Here is a 21,656-nt window from a genome sequence, read left to right on the forward strand (position 1 = left end):
ACTTTAGTTTTCCCACCAAAACTAACTTTTAAGTTACCCCACTGATCTAGAATTTTCCTCTGCCCCCCAGGCCTAACGTGTGCCCCTACCAGGACGTGACCATGGTACTCATCAGACAACCCTGCGTCCAGGCGTTTACTAGACTGGTCAAGGTGTGGAAGCCAGACTGTGGCTACACCAGGAACTGGTGTGTGGGATACGAGAGAAGGTGAGTAGTCATTATGTGGTGGTGTGGGTCGTATATGTGTGAGTCTTATGTGTGAGTCGTTAATGTGTGAGTCGTTAATGTGTGAGTCGTTAATGTGTGAGTCGTTAATGTGTGAGTCGTTAATGTGTGAGTCGTTAATGTGTGAGTCGTTAATGTGTGAGTCGTATATGTGTGAGTCTTATGTGTGAGTCGTTAATGTGTGAGTCGTTAATGTGTGAGTCGTTAATGTGTGAGTCGTTAATGTGTGAGTCGTTAATGTGTGAGTCGTTAATGTGTGAGTCGTTAATGTGTGAGTCGTTAATGTGTGAGTCGTATATGTGTGAGTCTTATGTGTGAGTCGTTAATGTGTGAGTCGTTAATGTGTGAGTCGTTAATGTGTGAGTCGTTAATGTGTGAGTCGTAAATGTGTGAGTCGTATATGTGTGAGTCGTTAATGTGTGAGTCGTTAATGTGTGGGTCGTATATGTGTGTGTCGTACATGTGTGGTTGTAAGAGTCGTAAATGTGAGTCGTATATGTGTGTGTGTCGTAAATGTGTGGTTGTGTGAGTCGTATATGTGTGTATGTCGTAAATGTGTGGTTGTGTGAGTCGTATATGTGTGTGTCGTAAGTGTGTGGTTGTGTAAGTCGTACATTTTTTGTTGTTGAGTGAAGGTGGGTTAATGATGGACGGTGTGTTTTGTCAATCTATTGTATGATAGCTCTAATGTGTTTTCAAGTAGTGTTAATCATCGTTGTCCCATAAGTCTTGCTGGAGTATGGACAGCCACCTACAGCTCTTCAGATTCCTCTGTCGCTTGCCTTTTTGGTTTACTCATTTTTTACCTGTATAAATTAGTGAGACTGAATGGAGTATTAGTAAAGTCAAAAGGTGAATTTCGATGGTATATTAGTTGAGTGAAAGATTAATCTTTGTGTATTTTGTGTGAAAGACTACTGGTTGTAATGTAAAGTTGTGAATAACATGGACGTTTTATGTTGAGGTGAGCATAAAAGTCGAAGCTTTCATGACATGCTGTTACATTTGATGGAGCTTTCACTGTGTGTTTGTTGTCTGAAAGAATGTCGGTCTTAATAGCTTGTTAGATATAAAGTATATTTATAGTAACGATGATACGAAATCGAGTCTTTATATTCTATCTATATGGTGTGTTGAGTAAAAAAACGAACGTTAAAGCGTTTCTTAGTGTGTGGTATAAAAACGAGCTTCTCTAGTGTATAAATTATGTAGATGATAAAAGCTTAAGAGATTCGCCTGTCTTCTTTGAAGTTGTTGCCGTTGTTAAAAACTCTTTTAATTGGCTGTTCATGTTTTCGTCCGACCTCCACCCCTACTCGAGGTAACTGTATAATGAAACTGATTCATCGGCTGTGTATGTTTACATGCTAGACTAGAGCATTTCATGACAATAGCTGAATGTGACGTCACAGACTGACTAAATGACCCACGTCTCGATCTTAAATAATGGTCAAATGACGTAATCGCAGGTTGGATTGACTTGATGACGTAGACCCAAAAAAAATATTGAAGGTTTTACGGTACGGTTTAAACCTTATCGAGGCCTGGCCTTGAGAAATATGTCAAGTCTCAAGTCAAGAAATTTCAATCAAGTCCCTGGCTAAGTCAGGAATGTCAGTGACGTGACTGTCAGTGATTGGTTGACTCCTGACATTTAGACCTGTCACTGTCACTTGCTGATTAAACAGATTAGTCATTTTAATTAGTTTTTACATTGGCACGAAAAGCAGGCCATGGACATTTCTCTAGATATCTATTGTAAACGATCCAAAAGGTGGATCGGAACGAGACATGAAAATGTAGATTTACCTGTCTAAAGCTTAACTATCAAGTTTACCTGTATAAGAAAGAACTGAATTTACAAGTGTTTACAGAAAAAAAATAACTCAGCTTGTAAACTGATGTACTGAAATGACCTGTACATAGAAGTAGTGATTTACCTGTAACTGTAGTTGCTGGGTTTACTTGTAAACTGAAGTACTTGTTTTACCGGTAAATCAAAGTACTGATTTACCTGTAAATTTAGGTAATGAGTTTACCTGTAAATTGAAGTACTTGGTGAGGTACTGATTGTATCTGTAAATTGAACCACTGCTTTTATCTGTAAATTGAAGTACTTTGTTTACCTGCACTTTGATGAACTGAGTTTACCTGTAAATCGAAGCAGTGAGTTTTCCTGTCAAGTTGAAGGACTGAGTTAACTCGTTAAACTGAATGAGCTTAAAACTGCGTTGCTAAATTGCGACGATGGTCTTCAAAGGAAAATACTGCCTGCTACGGTGAGACACTGGGGGGGGGGGGGGGGGGTTATGGTCCTTAACGAGCTACTTATAGTGTTTTAAAGAAATATTTTCAGTGTCAGCGTTGGTACTGTCGAATTCACAAATTATGAATTATTGAACATTAGAAACAACTAAATAGCGGCGTATGTTATGCCGCGGGCCGGCTCGTATACATTAATTGGGCTCTGTTGATATTAGAAACAAGCTTGGTCGAATGGTAGAGCATTTGGCTGCTAACCCATAGGTCTCTCGTTCGGATCTCGGTTCGGTCTTGTGACTGTTGGACGTCCCTGAGTTCACTTAGCACTAATGGGTTCGGGGAAAGTCAAGGCGGATGGGCATAGTGCTGACCACACCATCCCATCATTAAAATTGATATATAATTTCATACATAGACAGAGAAAGATTTCATAGCGGTAGAAAGTGGGGTGGAGGAGTGAACGAGGGATGTGTTTATAAAACAAAACCACTCACACACTCACAATTTTGGCCAAGTTAAAAATTTCCTATACACGTGGTTGATTCTCCTGTTCACCTTTCTCGTTCTCGCGTCCTAATTATTTAAATGGTCAAATTACCTCCACGGCACTCCCACCCTAGAGCCCCACCCTAGAGGCACCGCTGGGGGCTACCCCTCGTTTCACGCCCCACCGATTCTGTTATGTCAAACACGGAAGGTCAATTAAATTCGTTTTAATTAGCTCCACTCTGATTATCTTAACCAGACCAGCAGACCATACGGCCGTTACAATTTTTCATTGTTCGACGGTGCGGGGAGTAGGACGGGGGGAGGCGGGGGTGTCGCTCCCAGGCTATTTGTAACCTGTTTACCTGGGAGGCGGTTGGGGTGGGGGTGACACAAGGTGTCATTGTCGCTCTACCTGAGCTAGACTTGGGGCGAAAGGCGAACGCCAATAAGCAGGTAATGATCGGCTATAAGTGTCTGATTAGGTACGGTTGTGAGTGATGGGGGTGGGGGGAGGAGGAGGGGGGGGGGTGGGGGTGAAGGTTGGAAGAAAACTGAAACCTGGATCGCTCATGACATCTCAGGGTCGAATCTCCCGCGTGGAAAAGAAAGACGGAAAAAATAAATAATTGACGGGTAAAAATAGAATCGGGACTTTCCCGAATGTTTTCGGGGATTTTGAAAAGGTGAGTTGTGCCCCTTGTTAGATATACTTAACTTCTGATGTTTGTACTAGGATCGAATGCCGAACAGAAAGAAGGTGGAAAACATTGAGAAGAAAAGTTCGATTAATTAACACAGTTACATGTTTGCTTGTGTAGTAATGGACCGTATAAAGTATTCATTGTAGTCAGCTTTTATAAGGCTAAATAAATTAACTGAAAAAGAAGTTCCGTGCTTAAAAATGATCTCATTGGAATTTTTTAAAGACGATTTTGTATTTATATAGCTTGATATGAAAGAGATTATCTGAATTATTCACTGAAGTTTACAATGATTGTTCCACTTATTCGAAACATTTACTTTTAGAACCCACAGCTACATCATACATCCGCTACTACATGATATATCCATCACCACGACACACCTACTACTATATTACACATCTACAACTACACGATACATCCATTACTACATGGACATATTTTACTCTCAAGACCCACTACTACTCAGATATCTACTACGACACGGCACCCTACTACTACACGACATGTTCTACTTTCATGAACTAGTACTACACAATACAACACTACTACTACGACACATCCACTACTAGTACAAAACATCTACTACTGCACGACACATCTACTACTAAGCGACACTACACCACACCTTTACTACTACACGACACGTCCACCACTACACGACACATCAACTACTACACGACACATTACTACTTCACGACACATCTACTACTACACGATACATCTACTACTACACGACACAACTACTACTACACGACACAACTACTACTACATGACACATCCACTACTACACGACACATCCACTACTACACGACACATCTACTGCTACACGACACATCTACTACTACTCGACACATCTACTACTACACGACACATCTACTACTACACGACACATCACTACTACACGACACATTACTACTACACGACACATCCACTACTACACGACACATCCACTACTATACGACACACCCACTACCACCAGACACATCCATCACTCCCACCTCTACTACTACACGACACGTTGTACTTCCAGGACCCAGTACTACACGACGTACAAGGAGCGTTACGAGCCGACCCAGGTCACCAGGTACAAGTGCTGCAGTGGCTGGCAGATGGACACACAGGGCACCGCCTGCAACAACAGTAAGTAGTGGTCGTCTGGTCACGTGATGGCCACCATCGTCACGTGATGGCTGGTCACCTGATGGTCTGGTCACGCGATACCTCCCTGGTCACGTGATGGTCACCCTCGTCACGTGATATCTGTGGTCACGTGATGGTCTGGTCACGTTATTCCCACTCTGGTCACTTGGCAAACTGGTCACGTGATACCCGCCCTGGTCGCGTAACAACCTCGTCACGTGATCGTCGTCACTTGACAATTTAGCAACGGGACGGGCGTTACCCCCCCCCCCCCCCCGAAAAAAATGGCATTAAAAAGGATCATGGGTATTGTGTTTACGATTGAAAAGCCGTAAATAGACCGTTGTTGTGTTTATAGAGGGTTCCATCCAAACAGTGGCGTAGCCAGTATCGTCTCAAGGAGGGGGGGGGGGGGTCCAATTTTTACCCGGGGACAAACTTTCGATTTGCACCCCACCCCCTCAATTTTTCGATTTGCACCCATCTCATACTTTCTATATATATACCGAGGGGTCTATGGGGGGAGGGGGTTATGACCCCCCTAACCCCCCCCTGCCTACGCCACTGCATCCAAATAGTAATCAGAGGAGTACTTACTTTTTTTTATCTCAGAGGAGTACTTACTTTGAAAGATGCTTACAATATAGGATACTTTTAATATAGGATACTTAAAATATTGGATGTTTTGACTCGAGGATAGTCTCGCTGCATATTTACATAATATGATACTTGGTGTCCATAACAATTCGCCTTCAAATATCTCCCACTGCCTTTCACCAGAAAAAAAAATGTAAACACACATTGGGATATTCAATTTCAATATGCTCTTTAACGCTTATGTCAAATATTCCAAGAATCCTCTGTCAACTAACGTTGACAATAAACCCCGTTAGTTTACACCTTTGCATTATCTCCCCATTTTTCAATGCAAGAATTACCTCCCATGTTATTTACCTTTGTCTTTAAACTTGAAAGGGTAGATAACCTAGGTGTCACACAGCGGAAACTTCAAAACGTTTTTTTTTTATCATAAGGAGTGGTTGCCTGAGTGACAGAAAGTCTTAGCTGCGACGTTTCGGGCCAACCATATCAATATTTGTCTAGTTACCGAACTGGCAGTCTCGGTTCATGGGGGGAGGGGGGGGGGGGTGTGAGACAGCAATACAACATTCTTTAGTTACCAGGAAGAGCGTTTTGTCTTTTTTGTTTTACTTGATATTTAACATCGCTCCTGGTTATAAATTTAAAATAGTTTGTGATGTCGAAAAACATGTTCTATTTTTTAAATATACATTTCAAAAATGATATTTAAGATAAAAAAATAAAAGTAAAATTAAAAAAATTTATTAACTTAAAATCTTACCATATACAAAGGGTAAAATTTGGTGTTAAATAGTTGTTTTTGTAGTTTTAGCACCTAATACATGTAGAATGACTCCCTGAGTCCACCCAGCTATGATGGGTACCTAACCCACGTAAAGGTGGCTGTGCATAGTGCTAATCACACTATACCATCATATGTCGAGGTCATAGAAACAGGTGAACTCTACTTCACCTGCTTCGAGGGAAATTTACTTTTACATGTAGACTATACCTTCAGCTGTGAGCTTTAGAACTTTAGCTGTAGACTTAAGAATTTTTGCTTTACTTGAAGCTAGCACTTTAGTTCTTGACTTTAGCGCTTCAGCTTTAGACTTTGCTGATTAGCTGTTGCCTTTAGCAATCTAGCTGCACTTGAAAACTTCAGCAGCTTAGCTGCACTAGCAGTCACGTGATATTCGGGAGGACATGTTTACATCTCGCCAGCCACCAATCGTCATGGAATGCCGGAATAAACCGGCACGTAATTTCGGAGTAGACCGGCACGGAATGTCGGACAAATCGGAACGTTTTTTAAACGAAATCATTCTGACAGTCGAGCGCTAAGTTGATTCTTGTTCGACGCCCCACCCAAGTTTTTACTCTCACGAACCCCCCTCCCTCTAAACACACCCACCCCCACACCTCGGGCCAGACCCCGGGGGCGATTAACGCGCGTTTGTTACGCAACAAAACAATCACGGTGTAGTTTCCATATGCAAGACACGTGACCTCCCCCCCACGTGTTTACGCCATGTTTGTTTATCCGCCTGCAGTTGCGCGTTCGTGACATGCGCACTCGCGGATGCTCATGCTGTGGCTCCTATTGTTTTTAAAGTGTGTAAATTAACACTAACCCCACCCCCTCCAAGAAATGCGTGGGCGGGGGAGCTGATGGTGGTAAGCGTGGGAGTTGACTTCTCACCGCACAGTGCAACAATCGGAAATTTCACGTTCCGAGTCTAAGGCACGCATGCGCAACAAGTTACTTCCCAACGGAATGTTGTGTTGTTACTTTTTAACACGTTTTTATTAACTCAGCTTCGCGTGTGTTTGTTTGTTGTTAAAATTGACATCGAAAATTAGCCCACTTCTGATTGCTCTATAGATCTGAAATTTGGCATGCAGGCTACTTTCGCCTAACAATTTCAGATGGAATCATAAAAACTAGCAATTAGAGACCGTAATTAGCTTAATTTAATTACGCCCTAAGGACCATAAAATTGAGGACATGATTTCTAAAGATACCGACAAGACTGGAGGCCTATTGACACAGTTACTTCGGCCCCAATCGATGTGAACGCGCTGGCCGTGATCGTATAGTGGTTAGTACTTCGCGTTGTGGCCGCGACAACCCAGGTTCGAATCCTGGTCTCTCAAGATTTTTAGTCCGTGTATTTATAAACACTTAGTCAAGTCATGCTTAATCAAGTCATTAGATAAAGTAGAAAATAAACTATATGAAAAACTTTTTTAAAAACCCCGTTTTTCATGTGTAGCAACGGACTAAAAAGAAGAAAATAAAATACTTAAAAAAAACTTTTTAAAAAACCACGTTTTTCTTGTGGACTAAAAAGTAGAAAATAACTATTTACATACATTTGATGACAAAAAACGTGGGTCGGGCAGATGGGTCGGGAAATTTGATGGTGAACGTACCCACGTTTTTTGTCATCAAATGTATGTAAATAGTTATTTTCTACTTTTTAGTCCACAAGAAAAACGTGGTTTTTTAAAAAGTTTTTTTTAAGTATTTTATTAGCACTTTGCTGAACTTTGTTGCTAGAAGTTGTTAGTATAAAAAGAATAATAGAACAAAGGTGCAAATATTTAAACAAAATTGTACCATTATCGATAAAGGGTTCCAGAATTTAAACAAGACTTTAACATATTTCAAAAGCACAAATAGTTTAAGAAAACTTGTACATAAAAGGTACAAAAGTATAACAAAAGTGTACGGTAATAGGACATAAGGTACTTTTTTAATAAAACGGGTCCTTTGTAGGACTAAGGTACAAAAAATGTTACCAACCAAAACTACCTTAATAGGACTCGGTACAAATATTTTGACAAAACGGTACAGTAATAGGACAAAGGTAAAAAAATTTTTTACAAAACTATCTTTATAGGAAATCCTACAGATGTGTTGACAGAAATATACTCTAACACGATAAAGGTACACATATCTTAACAAAACTGTACAGTAATAGGACATAGGTATAAAAAAATGTTACAAAACTACCATAATAGGACACGGTACAAATATTTTGACAAAAAAAGTACATAATTAGGATAAAGGGGTCATCCATAAATGACGTCACGCTTTTTTGACGATTTTTACCTTCCCCCCCCCCCCCCCCTCCCCTCCGTCACACGTCGTCACAAAAAGCCAGACCCCCCCCATCTAAAATGACGTCACATCTCAGCCTACACCCCCCCCCCCCTAAAAATTGCTGTTGAATTTTGCTTAAAACATCGATATTTTTATCAATTCCTATTACAATTATTAAAAACGTTATCTAAAACTCGAAATAACGTCTAAAACTCGTTTTCTAAGATTGCATTTTTATAATGCAAAAAAAATGACGTCACACCATCTGAACCCTCCCCCCTCCCCCTCATCACACACCGTCACAAAATTACGGACCCCCCCCCCCCTCTCCCCTTCGAGTGTGACGTCATTTTTGGACGACCCCCCAAAGGCACAAACATTTTAACAAAACTGTACAGCAACAGTAAAAAAATATTCAGATAAACTCTACACAACTACTGTAATAGGACAAGGTATACCTATTATAACAAAACTATACCATCACTATAAGACCTTTTTTAACCAAAAAAAAAATGACCAGCACTGTCTACCAATTAGCCTGCCGGTAACCCGATCACCAGCGGTACAATAAAGCCACGCCAACCTGGCCATATCACGAGCCAGCGAAATCCGCGCCATGAATGGCCAGATTTTTTTTTCTAGCCCGTCTGCCTGGCAGGTTGCTCAGTCAATGAATTCAGCGGGTAGGTCCAGAGCAGGGGTCTCCAAACTTTTCAGCCCGAGGGTCACATTCAATGTTCCCTCTAAGGACCAAGAGTGTGTGTGCAAAAAATATGTAGTGTGCGCGGTGCTAAAAATGACTTGGGCAAAATAATACGTATTTTTAGTCTTGCAATTAAGCATAATAATGAAGGCATGCATTTTGATAAATTAATAGTATAATGTGTGTGACTAATGAAACGTATGCAATTAAATGGAGACACGAATACCATCAAAATAAAAAAAAACTTATAAAAACTTTCAGAGTTATACTTAGACAACAAGTTATATGTTCGACTTACTATGTTAAAGTAAGACAGTCATATGGTAATAATGCTTATACCATAACGGTAATACAAACACAATAGTTTAACATATGCAACATTTAATAAAGCTGACTTAAAAACAAATATTAGCTAACCTTTCAGGGGCATTTATTGCAATTTCTCGCGTCTAACCTTGCATTGCTTCCACACCTTATATGCTTTGTTTAAATCCACATCCTCTCCAGCATTTAGATATAATTTAGTTTGCATCAGATTCTCCAAATGTGTGGCTTCAAGTCTATTTCGTGCTTGCACTTTTATTATGTTAATAAGGCTAAAACCTTGTTCGTAATCAGCACTGCATGCTTGGAAGGTACAATAATGTCACTTAACTTTGCCAGTGAGCTAAATTGTTCTTTGTTTTGACAAATCTTGCATATTCAGACATATAATTTACAGACACAGATCTGAGTTTTTCACTTTATCGAAATTTGAAGTCGTTGTATTGGGTGGTAATTAACTGATCATTTGTTGTACGTAACCCGTCTTTGTACTTTACGCACAGTTCTTTGATATCTTTGACGCCAAACTCAAATGCACATTTTTTTTTAAACCTGTAGAATAAAAAAAGATGACCAAAACTGCAGTTCATCTCCTGGAAACCAAACATTTAAATGGTCGCAGACTGATTGTATGTACTGTGTGGTTTGCCTTGTGTCGATTCTTTCGTTTAACTCACACTTTTCTTGGCTTTAATGTTCAGTGTAGTGCTGTGTAACGGCTGTCTCCAGAGCTAAGGCATCTCTTACAGTAAGCTGAGTTATTCCACTAAAAACGGTTTTGTAGAATACAGAATTGACTGGACGAAATTTAAAATAAAGGATTAGCATTTTATGTACTTTTATGCCATCAACTATAAGCGTGTGGAAAGATGCTGCTGGAAGTTCTGTCAGTATGTTCTTTACAACAAGTTCGTTGATTACTTGAACAAACTCAAAGGCGTATTTCTTACTTCGCCAACTGTCTGGTATAGAAACATACTTCCCCATGTGGTTATGAATCAGTTGTACCGACAGATCGAGGCGTTCATCCTTATGGTAAGAAGAACATTATCCGTTAGGATTCGAACTTGATCCTCGTTTGACCGCTGGCGCTCGTTTTGCTCAATTAGTTTTCCTCGCTCAATGTAAGTTTCAACCAGCAGACGTTTAAGGTCAGTTCCTTGTGAGCTGTTGTACGAAATCGCAACATTTCCTACGTAAACACGAGACAATAAATGACGTTTACAGTAGTCAAGCGCCCATGATTCCCAGAGCTTTCCTGTGACCAATTCGTTGTTTATGTTGGTTTTGTTACAAGTAGTAGCAGCACAGAACTTACACTTGTCCAATCTCATCTGAATATTTGTAGATGCTTTCTAATTCAACCGAAACATTCTTTGATCTGGCGTATCGGTTGTTACTTTAACTTTGAGTCATTCCAGTTTAAACGAATCTATCGCTTTTTTTTTGTGCCACGTTGTTGTACTGCTTTTTACACACACTTTTTCCTCAACATTTTCAAATAGCACACAGTCAGTAGTGGACATTTATTCCTGATTTACCTAAGCAGTGTGTGCATACTAAAACATTTCGATCCACATGCACGTAATAATCCCAAGAATCAGATATATAATATATAAATCTTTAAACCAAACAGAGCAAAAACATCCACCTTAAGTAACGTAAAACTTGCATCTGACTTGGCTTAATCGTCGAAGTTTCAAGATGAGGGGAGGGGGGGGGGGGGCGGGGGGCAAGCGACGATTAAAAAAACGTGCAGGGTCAGCTTCAATTCACAATACAATGCAGGTATTAGATGTCAGCTACGGGTCAGTTTTTGGGTAAACCATTAAATCAAGCAATGGGAGTGTCACACAGCCCCGCTCAGGTGAGAGTTAAGTCATAAACTAGACCTGTGCTATGACAACTGAGGTCACCCCCCCCCCCCGTCAGTGATAACCGTAGTTTCTGTTTATACCCCAAAACACAAAGACTGTTCGTTTAACAAAACAGGAACTAAAATGTCGCTTAATTCAAACCACTGGCCACAATTTTCCTTGTAAATTAGGTTCGCCCGACGTTCTGATAATCTGTGCGCGGGGTTAGAAAATGTCTGCGCGGCACATTTGAAAGTACTGCGCGGCCGCGCAGCCGCGCAGCTTAGAGGGAACACTGGTCACATTAACTGATACAACTATCAAATATCAGTTCGGGGGCCAGAGTTTCTTCCAGGCATCTCATAGAAGGTCAACCCCCCCCCCCCCCACCAATTTATAATTTATATAGAAATATATACAAATTTCAAATGCCCCCCCCCCCTCCTGAGAAAAAAAAAGTTTGAAAGAAACACTGTCCAGGGCAGACAACACTCTCGAATGCTAGGTTTGTTCTCAAATTGTTCTTCACGTATTTCATTCTTGTAAATGTTTGTTAACACAGGTGTGTTGTTCCAAAATTTAAAAGGTACTTTGATGCAAATTTTTAATATTAGGAAAGTTTTACTAGGGCAAAAATTTATTAAAACCCAACCGCCCTTCTTTGAACTTGTCTCTAAGGAGGTCATTTGCTTGCAATTCAATGACTTCCAGATGCAGTTCATCGTGTCACTTCTTCTGCCTTTGAAATCAAGTCAGAAAACCGCTACTGAAACTGCATGGTATTTGCACCCAAAGCTACATTTTCAAATTGTTTTGAATTTTCTGGGCAAAGTTTCTCAGCCACCTCCAACAAACATTTTGTTTTCCGTGGAGAAAAATATCTCCGCGGGCCGGATGAGAGGACCTTGCGGGCCGCATATGGCCCGCGGGCCGTAGTTTGTAGATCCCTGGTTCAGAGGTAGAAAGTTTATCCCAGGAAACGTCGGCACATGTTCTTTGATACACTAGGTCAGGGATCGGCAACCTGCGGCTCGAGAGCCGCATGCGGCTCTTTTGATATCAAGATGCGGCTCTCCAGCTCCTTGCACAAATACTAATAATCTTAATCAAAAAATAAAATATTTGAAATAAAAAAATGTTAGTGGCTCTTTAAAACCAGGGAAATTTTGAAAATTGTAACTTTTGGCTCTTCCGCTTCAAAAGGTTGCCGACCCCTGCACTAGGTCAAACACGGTATGCAACTCATCTAGAAGTCAGTACAAGAACCGATTACCTACCTTGGTTAGGGGTCGTTTTAATAGTTTGTTCAGCCATACGGCTCGCTATGTTGGACGGTGTGGTCGAGTCGGTAAAGCTCATGGTTGCTAAACCGAAAAATCTCGAGTTTCGAACCCTCGGGCAGATGAAGCTTGTTAGCAGGGGACAACCATTCCAAAATAAAGCAACTGCTGCCTTGAAGTTTGTTCTTGGTTGGACAAAGGCTATGGGAGCAAATCCAAAAAAGAAAAGCAGGCTGAAATCGGAGTCAATGGCCTCAATGGCGCATAACCAGTTGACACGTATCCTTAATCGTGATGGAGGCGTGGTCGAGTTGGCAAAAATATCATGGTTGATGATTTCGAAAAAGTTTCGAGTTCAAATCCTCCGGCAGATAAGGCCCGATCCCTTCCAACACTAAAAATTAAGAACGAAGAAGAAGAAGGACGGAGTAGGATGGTAGAGCATACGACTGCTGACCCGAAGGTCTCAAGTTTGAATCCACGACATGGAACATTCCTGAGTCCACCAGTTTGTTATGGGTATCTAACTTACGTTAGGGAAAGTAAATGCGTCTGGGCATAGAGCTGACCACATTATTAAATTTTTCCTTCATATGCCGTGTTCACAGAAATAGGTGAATTGTACCTTACTTGCTCCATGGACAGTCATCTTCGATAGGGGATCTTTACCAAGGCTAGCTATCTAGGTCGTCAACATGAATATGTTTCGGATCTATTTTTTAAATGGGTTGAAATTTCAATGAAACATCCGAAAAAAAGCCTCAAAAGCACTAAATTTTATTTATTATATGCATTTATAGATAATGTGCATCGTTTAATGCGTGGTGTTGATCTCGGCTAAAATTGACAGACTTTGTTTCAATTGTTTTTTATTTAAAAATAAGAAAAAATTTGATACTAAAAAAATTATTAACAACATATTTAAATTTATATTAAGCTTATAATGAACTTATTCGTTTCCTACTGCGTTCGTCCTAAATTAAAATTAGACCCTAGCAATATTATTAAAAAAGTTATCCCCCCTGTCCTCAGTTAACTCCCCTGCATGCTCACTGTATTTGATTCGAATACTTCTAATATTTTCTATTCTATTTTTTTGTTCCCCATTTTTTCGACCGCAGCAGGGCGCCTAGATCACGTATTAGATTGTTTAGACCAAACTACGAACACGGAGATTATCGCATTTAAATGTTCCATTGTTGGTCTACTACCCGCCGTGTCGCGCCGTGTTCCGGTCGTGTCGCGTTGAATGCCAGAACCAAACGCTACATTCTAGCCCTCTATAGGATGAAACTGATACGATTTTTTTTTATGTGTTACGTTCACATTTTTTCCCCTCAGGTATTCGCGTTAAAAAAAATCAGTTAGTACATTCCAATAAAAAATGAGATAGTGAAGATTGATGCTATTCTCTGTCGAGCTTTTTAGCTCGTTGACATTTCTAAATCCCTGATTAGTATTTTTGGTAACTAAGAGAATTTCAGTTTCGGAAACTCTTTCGAAGTAAATAAAAATGCGACTGTTTTTTTTTTTAGAAAAAAAAGTAAAAAAGAAAATCAAATATTTGTTTAAATGCAGTGTCTTTAATTTATATTATCATTATATATATATATATATATATATATATATATATATATATATATATATATATATATATATATATTTATTTATTTATATTTATTTATATATATTTATATATATATATATATAGTGGTCGTAATCAGCCTAATGTCACACCAATGCAGCAGTGAACTTAATAGCTCTTCGCACTATTTCAGCATTACACATGTTAAAAATGTCACTCTATAGGCCTACAGTGTTGCTGATTCTTGATCGTATAATGAGAAAAAAAAACTAGGTTATTACTTGTTTTTTAATGTATTTTAAACAAAATGTTGTTCATTTTGTTTGTTTTTTAATTTGTACCATACGAGAGATAAAAATAAAAATACAAAAATTCTGTTAATATCTTTCGAAAAATAAATGTAACAAAAATAAAACTTTCAGTTAAAATGTTACAATATTCATATTTTTAAACAATACATCACGTGATCTAAAGCAATTTGACGTACACATACAATTCATCTATGTGATAGTATTACTGGAATGTACTAAATATATGACAAAATCGTTATCTATCTAAAACAAAATAATTACAAAATATTGACATATGTATGACATCAAGGTTATCTATAACAAAACGACATATGAATTTATGATATATTAACTATGATACAAACCTGACATATGAAAGACAAAGTGCCCATCTATGACATAGAAAACTGATCTATGATAGAGAATAGACTATTTATGACAGGAATTTAAAATACACTATATGAGGTAATATCTTAAACATAACAAACACACGGCATAGCTTTACCAGCAAACAAATGACCTACCTGTTGAAGAAACTTGACCTACGCTCAATTAAGGTAACCAAACAGACCAGGAACATGACCTTACCTGATGTAGGTCACCGTGAACAGACCGTGACAATACCAATGACCTGAATGACGTTACTAATATCTCTGAGGTTTCTCAGATTCTTCTACAGGAAGTAACCCGATACCTTGTTTTCACGCATGCGTAAACGCGGGCGCTGGGCTATAGATAAGGCGCGGGGGGTGGGGTTGTTTTTAGATGTGGGGCAGGGGTACTGGTTAGTAGATGGGGACGGGGGCGGGATAATTAGATCAACATTTGTTTAGCTTTATTCTACGCCTGTTCTCACATAGTCATACGTCATTTTCCCGCGCTCTGGTATTTCCGGTGAGTTCCCTGCGCATGCGCGATGTTTTTGCCTGTCTGGCCCGGGACCCGATCAGTTAGCGCCCCTCTCCATCACTGTCTGGGTGTGTTTTGTTCCCCGCTCGTTTGGGTATCATCGCCCGCTACAAATGGGTGTCATATGGCCGGGTGTGGAGGGATAGTGGGGGGGTCGTCACGTGACTCCCGTCTCACGTGTTATCGTGGTACTAATCTTTCTCTAGGTATGAATGATAGGTTAGTATATGTTTAGTTTGAGCTGTGAAAAAAAAAACTACCATTTCACAGATGAAGTAGAGTTTATCTGTTCCAGTACAATGTTCCCTCTAAGGACCAAGAGTGTGTGTGCAAAAAATATGTTGTGTGCGCGGTGCTAAAAATGACTTGGGCAACTTTATATGTATGTTTATTAAGCTTGCAATTAAGCAGAGTAATGAAGGCATGCATTTTGATAAATTAATAGTATAATGTGTAGGACTAATGAAACGTATGCTATTAAAAGAAGATACAAATCCCATCTAAATAAAATAAAATACACAACAGAAACATTTAGTTATACTTAGACAACAGGTTATATGGTCGACGTACTATGTTAGTGTAATGCAATCGTATGTTAAAAATGTTAATACCATAACGGTAATACAAATACAACAGTTAACATGTAGACCATTTTAAAGAGCTGACTTGAAAACAAAATTAGCTAACCTTTCAGTGGCATTTATTGCAATTTCTCGCGTCTAACCTTGCTTTGCTTCCACACCTTATATGATTTGTTTAAATCCACATCCTCTCCAGCATTTAGATATATCCAAATGTGTGGCTTCAAGTCTATTTCGTGCTTGTACTTTAATGCTGTTCATAAGACTAAAACCTCGCTCGCAATCAGCGCTGGATGCTTGAAAAGTACAGCATATGTCAATTAACTTTGCCAATGAGCAAATTTTTTCATCATTTAAAGCCACTCCTGCGTTTTCAATTAGTGCATTTACTGAACCTGATTTGAGTTTTTCACTGATCTGAAATTTAAAGTCATTTATTGCATGATAATGACTCTTCATTTGTTGCTTGTAACACGTCTTTGTACTTTACGCACAGTTCTTTGATATCTTTGACGCCAAACTCAAATGCGCAATTTCTAAAACCAGTAGGATCAAAAGCTGAAGAAAACTGCAGTTCATCTCCTGGAAACCTTACATTTAAATGATCGCAGACCGATCGTATAAAATGTGTGATTTGTCTTGTGTCGATTCCTACGTTTTCATTCAAAATTTTCTTGGGTTTACCATTCCAATAAACATCTTCACTCAGGTATTGTGCTTCTAATTTGCGTATTTTAGAAATGCAAAATTGATGTGCTTCAATAGATGATAAATTATTTCGCTGTAACAACATTGATAGATTAGCTAATTCATTAACGGTATAAAGCGCAATTTGATACAGGGGATCTTTTAATGATTTCAAAACATAACAACAAACAGGATCATTGTAGTCTTGGACTTGTTCTTCACAGTAAGCAGCTAAAACATCAAGATTTCTAACAAAAGCACTGACAGCAAAGTGACATTACAACCAACGAACTTCATAAATTGGTCGAAAAGAAATTACATCCATATCATGCACCTTGGCCAATTCTTCAAGTGCGCCTTTTTTAACTGAAGATCGAACTCAGTGCTGTTCAACAAAATGGGGTACCTTAGCCTTCAATAAAGCAGCTAATCCCTTCCTACGGCCTAACATAACCGATGCCCCGTCTGATGTTATCATTACCATGCGGTTCATTTCAAGTTGATGTTCAGTGTAGTGTTATGGCTGCCTCTAGAGCTGAGGTATCACATGCGGTAAGCTGAATTATTCCACCAAAAACGGTTTTGTAAAATAAAGAATTGAGTGAACGAAATTTAAAATAAAGGATTAGAATTTTATGTACAATTATGTCAGTACTTTCATTAACTATAAGCTTGTGGAACGATGCTACTCGAAGTTCTGTCAGTGTGTTCTTTACAACCACCTCGTTGATTGCTTCAACAAACTCAAAGGCGCAATTCTTACTTCGCCAACTGCCTGGTATAGAAACATACTTCACCATGTGGTTATGAATCAGTTGTACCGACAGCATCGAGGCGTGTATCCTAATGGCGAGAAGAACATTATCCATTAGGATTCGAACTTGATCCTTGTTTGACCGCTGGCGCTCATTTTGTTCAACTCGTTCTTCTCGCTCAGTGTTAGTTTCAAGTACTAGCGGCACAGAACTTACACTTCAGATGCTTCCTAATTCAACTGAAACATTCTTAGAATATGGCGTTTCGGTTCTCACTTTAACTTTGAGCCATTCCAGTTTAAACGAATCTCTCGCTTTTTTTGCTGTATTGTTTTACCGCTTGTTACACACATTTTTCTTTTCAACATGTTCAAATAACACAGAGTAGTAAACTTTTATTCCTTATTTATTAAACCAGTCTGTGAATACTGAAACAGTTCGATCCAGGTGCACGTAATAATCCCAAGAATTGGATATAAAGTATATAAATCCTTCAACCAAACAGAGCAAAAATACATCCACCGTTAGAATCGTAGAATTTGCATCTGACTTGGGTAAATCGTGAAAGTATCAAGGAGGTGGGTGGGGTTGGGAGATGGGGGAGGGCGGTGGCAATAGAAAATAAAACCTTCCATGGTCAGCTACAAGCCGTAATCCCTTTCAGGTATTAGGTGTCAGCTAGGGCCAGTTTTGGGGTAAACCATTAAATCAAGCAGAGGGAGTGTCTCCCAGACCTCACATTGGAACCCGCCCCGCTCAGTTTAGAGTTGTCATTAACTGGACCTGTGGTATGACAACCGAGGTCACCCCCTCCCCCCAGTCAATGATACCTGTGGTTTATGCCCCAAAACACAAAGACTGTTCGTTTAAGAAAACAGGCACTAAAAATGTCGCTTGATTCAAGCCGCTGGCCACAATTTTTCTAGTGAATTACGCTTGCCCGACGTTCTGATAATCTGTGCGCGGCATCAGAAAATGTCTGCGCGGCACATTTGAAAGTACTGCGCGGCCGCGCAGCCGCGCAGCTTAGAGGGAACACTGTTCCAGTACCTAGCCGTGGTCACAAGACTAACTTTATCAACTGTACTGGCAGAAAAAATGGAACCGGTATATGATGATACAATACCGCTGTAGTTTGTGGGATGGTGTGTTCGAGTAATAGCGCTTTTCACTGCTAACCCAAAGGTCTTGAGTTCGGATCTCAGTTCGAACTGCATGACGCCCACCTGAGTCCACCCAGCTCTGATGGGTATCTAACTCACTGTAGGGAAACAACAGCAGCTGGGCATAGTAAAGTTCCCTTTTCAAACCTGACGGTCTACGGGGCAAGTGAAGTAGAGTTCACTTGCTGGGCATAGCGCTGATCGTATTTTCCATTCATATGCCGTGGTCATTGAAACAGATGAACTTCATCTGTCTCATCTGTCTTGAACACGAACGGAAAAAATGATTCTAGCCGTAGGTTTAACAAATACTATATTTTGCTGGTACTGATTCGCTAGTATTTACCGTGATCCTAACTCTAACCTTTTTCTTAACACTAGTTCTGCGCCCTGGCCTAACCTACTCCTTACTATTAAAACGGTTATATGTATTATTTTTCCCAACCGCCAACAATTGCTGCGACAAAAAGGTCTTTGATAAAAGAGCCCCGTCAAACCTACCCCGTATATAGGGTCTGTGACAAATGGACCTCGTTATTACGGCTTCCGCCAATCCGTGTTTTCTACATTACGGCTTCCGCCAATTCTGCGGCCGCTATTAACAGCTCTGAGATCGATAAAAAGGGGCTCTTTTGTCACGAGCCATTTTCATGAGGCACCGACAATCATTCAAGTATAAAATAAAATGTATGAAAAAAAGATTAATTCAAAGTGACGAATTAATTTGATTAGTCAGTATAAGATTAGCATATTTTATTTTAATTTGCTTTTTTATTTTAGGGATTTGCAGTGAGTCGATGTGCCACAATGGCGGCCAGTGTAATGGCGGATATACTTCTTCCTGTTCCTGCCGGCCTGGATATCAGGGGGCGAGATGTCAGTACGGTAAGTCATGTCATCGTGATGTCACTTATCATACATCTAAAAACATATCCTTCCTCACAAATGTTGCGGAAAGATCCTCTTCCTCCCCCCCCCCCTCAATTCGCCTAATACTTTCTACCAACCACTCTTCCTCATACGGGTTCTTCACTTGCCAATTAAGTGTCTATCAACCCAATCGTCATTCGACTCACTCTTACACCATTCTTATTTCCGTAGAAAAGTACATTGATTCTCTTGAGAACATTGTCGCAAAAAGGAAAACTATGTAAAGTCATTGTCATTCAAAGTAACTATTTTCTTTCCCATGAAGTTTTAACTGTGATTATAGTTAGTAATTTTTTTTCCAGTGACATTTTCATGTGACTTATTTCAGTGTTATTTTCTGTCAAATTTTCCTGTCCCATATTTTCCAGTCATATTTTTCCTATTATATTCTCCTAACCTATTTTCCTCTAATTTTTCCTGTCATATTTTCCTATTATATTTTCATGTTATTAATTTTTTTTCTTTGACTGTCATTCTTGAGACATTTTTCGTATGACATTTTTCTATATACCCCCTCCCCTCCTCCACCCCCCCCCCCCCCCACCACACACATACATAAAAGGTTACCATGAAACTAACACACTGATAGCACCCCAGTATCCTGCCGTACAGACTGGAACTCTCATCCGTCACTCCAGTCACTAATGATGCCTGCGTCACCACGATACGGCTAGACGGATGACGTACTAGAAATCGTTTTGTCGTGTTCGACCTGCACAAGATCCTGTTGATCGAAGTTCTTGTAAGGTCTACTGAGAGGGGGGAGGGGTGGGGGGCATTTACCCATGTAAAAGTAAAGTCCCCTTTCAAACCTGATGGTCTACAGTCTACGGGACAGGTGAAGTAGAGTTCACCTGTTTCTGTGACTTAGGATAGTGGGGGTTAGCACTATGCCCAGCCGCCTTTACTTACCCTAACGAGAGTTAGGTACCCATCAGAGCTGGGTGGACTCACGGACGTTCTACTGACTTGAACCCGGATGCGAACTCGAGGCTATCGGGTTAGCAGTCTAGCTCTCTACCCATGTGCAGTTATACACTTTTTATTTTAGTTTATTAGTTACTCGAAAGAATTTTTTTTTTTTTAAATGATAACGCACTTTTGTTATCTCGACTTCAGAAATGGTATGGTTCAATTCTTTTTTCCTTTTCTGCGTTCTTAGTTGAATATATGTTGGATTATTTAAACACATACAACTTCCTGGATAAACTGGACTGTGGTCTTCAGATCTGTGGGTGCCCCATATAGTTTTTCCTCTTGGTTTAATGAGATGAAGAGACGAGGGTGGGGCTTGAAGGGCCAAACGTATCTATGTATTCATTGAGTTGCGCAGTTGCGCGGCCGCGCAGTAGTTGTAAACATACGATGCTGTCGTTGTTTAAAATACAAACTTGTATGAGGGGTTTTAAAGCACCGCGCTCACGAAATATATTTTGCTTGTTCGAAGGTATGTTTCGACAGATTATGGAACACTATACTGCCATTTTTCACCAATCAAGACCTTATCGTAAATGTTAAATAATCACGCAGTCTAATCACATTGCAGATAACTATTATATAGATCTACAAGTATTTGCTTAAAAATTGTCTCAAAAACTACAACTGAACTACGACGAATACCCCTCTGTCGATTTCAAGTATACAAAAAAACGAAACCACATCAATCCTCATTCACATTACACAAAAAATTTACCCCCCCCCCCCCTCACTCACCCTCCCCCCTTCCAGGAAAAACAAAAATTTAATTTTGAAACCCCAGGTTTCGTCTCGCCCTTGACATTGGGACTGTCAGTCTTGTCTCGCGCTGGGTGGGGACCCCCTGATAAACAAACAAGCAGCGCCACCTTCTAAACGGGTTATCGTTCTTTGGATTGTCTGCAGCATTTCGCGTCTGCTTTGTTTCAGCGTTGTCCAGCGGTTCTAATCCTGTTGTTGTGAGGATCCTGTGGATCCTGACTCTAAACAGCTATTGACATTGAGCTGCTGAATTTGTATATCCATACGCGTTTCTTTTCCGAATATTTCCTCTGAATTTTAACTTTCTTTTTTTTTTTTAATTAACTTAATCTTGACTGTTCGAA

At 39.8% G+C, this 21,656-nt stretch overlaps 1 protein-coding gene across 1 annotated transcript; it reads left to right on the plus strand.

Moving 5' to 3' along the window:
• Window positions 1-88: 88 nt before the first annotated feature.
• LOC131932658 (multiple epidermal growth factor-like domains protein 6) lies at window positions 89-21,426 on the plus strand. The gene is made up of 4 exons (XM_059289597.1): window positions 89-208; window positions 4,712-4,821; window positions 19,426-19,530; window positions 21,335-21,426. The coding sequence occupies exons 1-4, from the start codon at window positions 102-104 to the stop codon at window positions 21,424-21,426; spliced, it is 414 nt and encodes a 137-aa protein (XP_059145580.1). The 5' UTR covers window positions 89-101.
• The last annotated feature ends 230 nt before the right edge of the window (window positions 21,427-21,656 follow it).

The sequence above is a fragment of the Physella acuta genome, unplaced genomic scaffold (assembly GCF_028476545.2).
Source record: "Physella acuta isolate Inbredline_101_S28 unplaced genomic scaffold, ASM2847654v3 ptg002246l, whole genome shotgun sequence".
Taxonomy (NCBI): Eukaryota; Metazoa; Mollusca; class Gastropoda; family Physidae; genus Physella; species Physella acuta.

What these genes read in the sequence shown, in the direction of transcription:
- LOC131932658 (XM_059289597.1), top strand. Translation starts at nt 102, where the DNA reads ATGGTACTCATCAGACAACCCTGCGTCCAGGCGTTTACTAGACTGGTC. An exon ending in TGTGTGGGATACGAGAGAAG is followed by an intron (nt 209 to 4,711) that starts GTGAGTAGTCAT and finishes TTGTACTTCCAG; the next exon opens with GACCCAGTACTACACGACGT. An exon ending in GGGGGCGAGATGTCAGTACG is followed by an intron (nt 19,531 to 21,334) that starts GTAAGTCATGTC and finishes TTGAAACCCCAG; the next exon opens with GTTTCGTCTCGCCCTTGACA.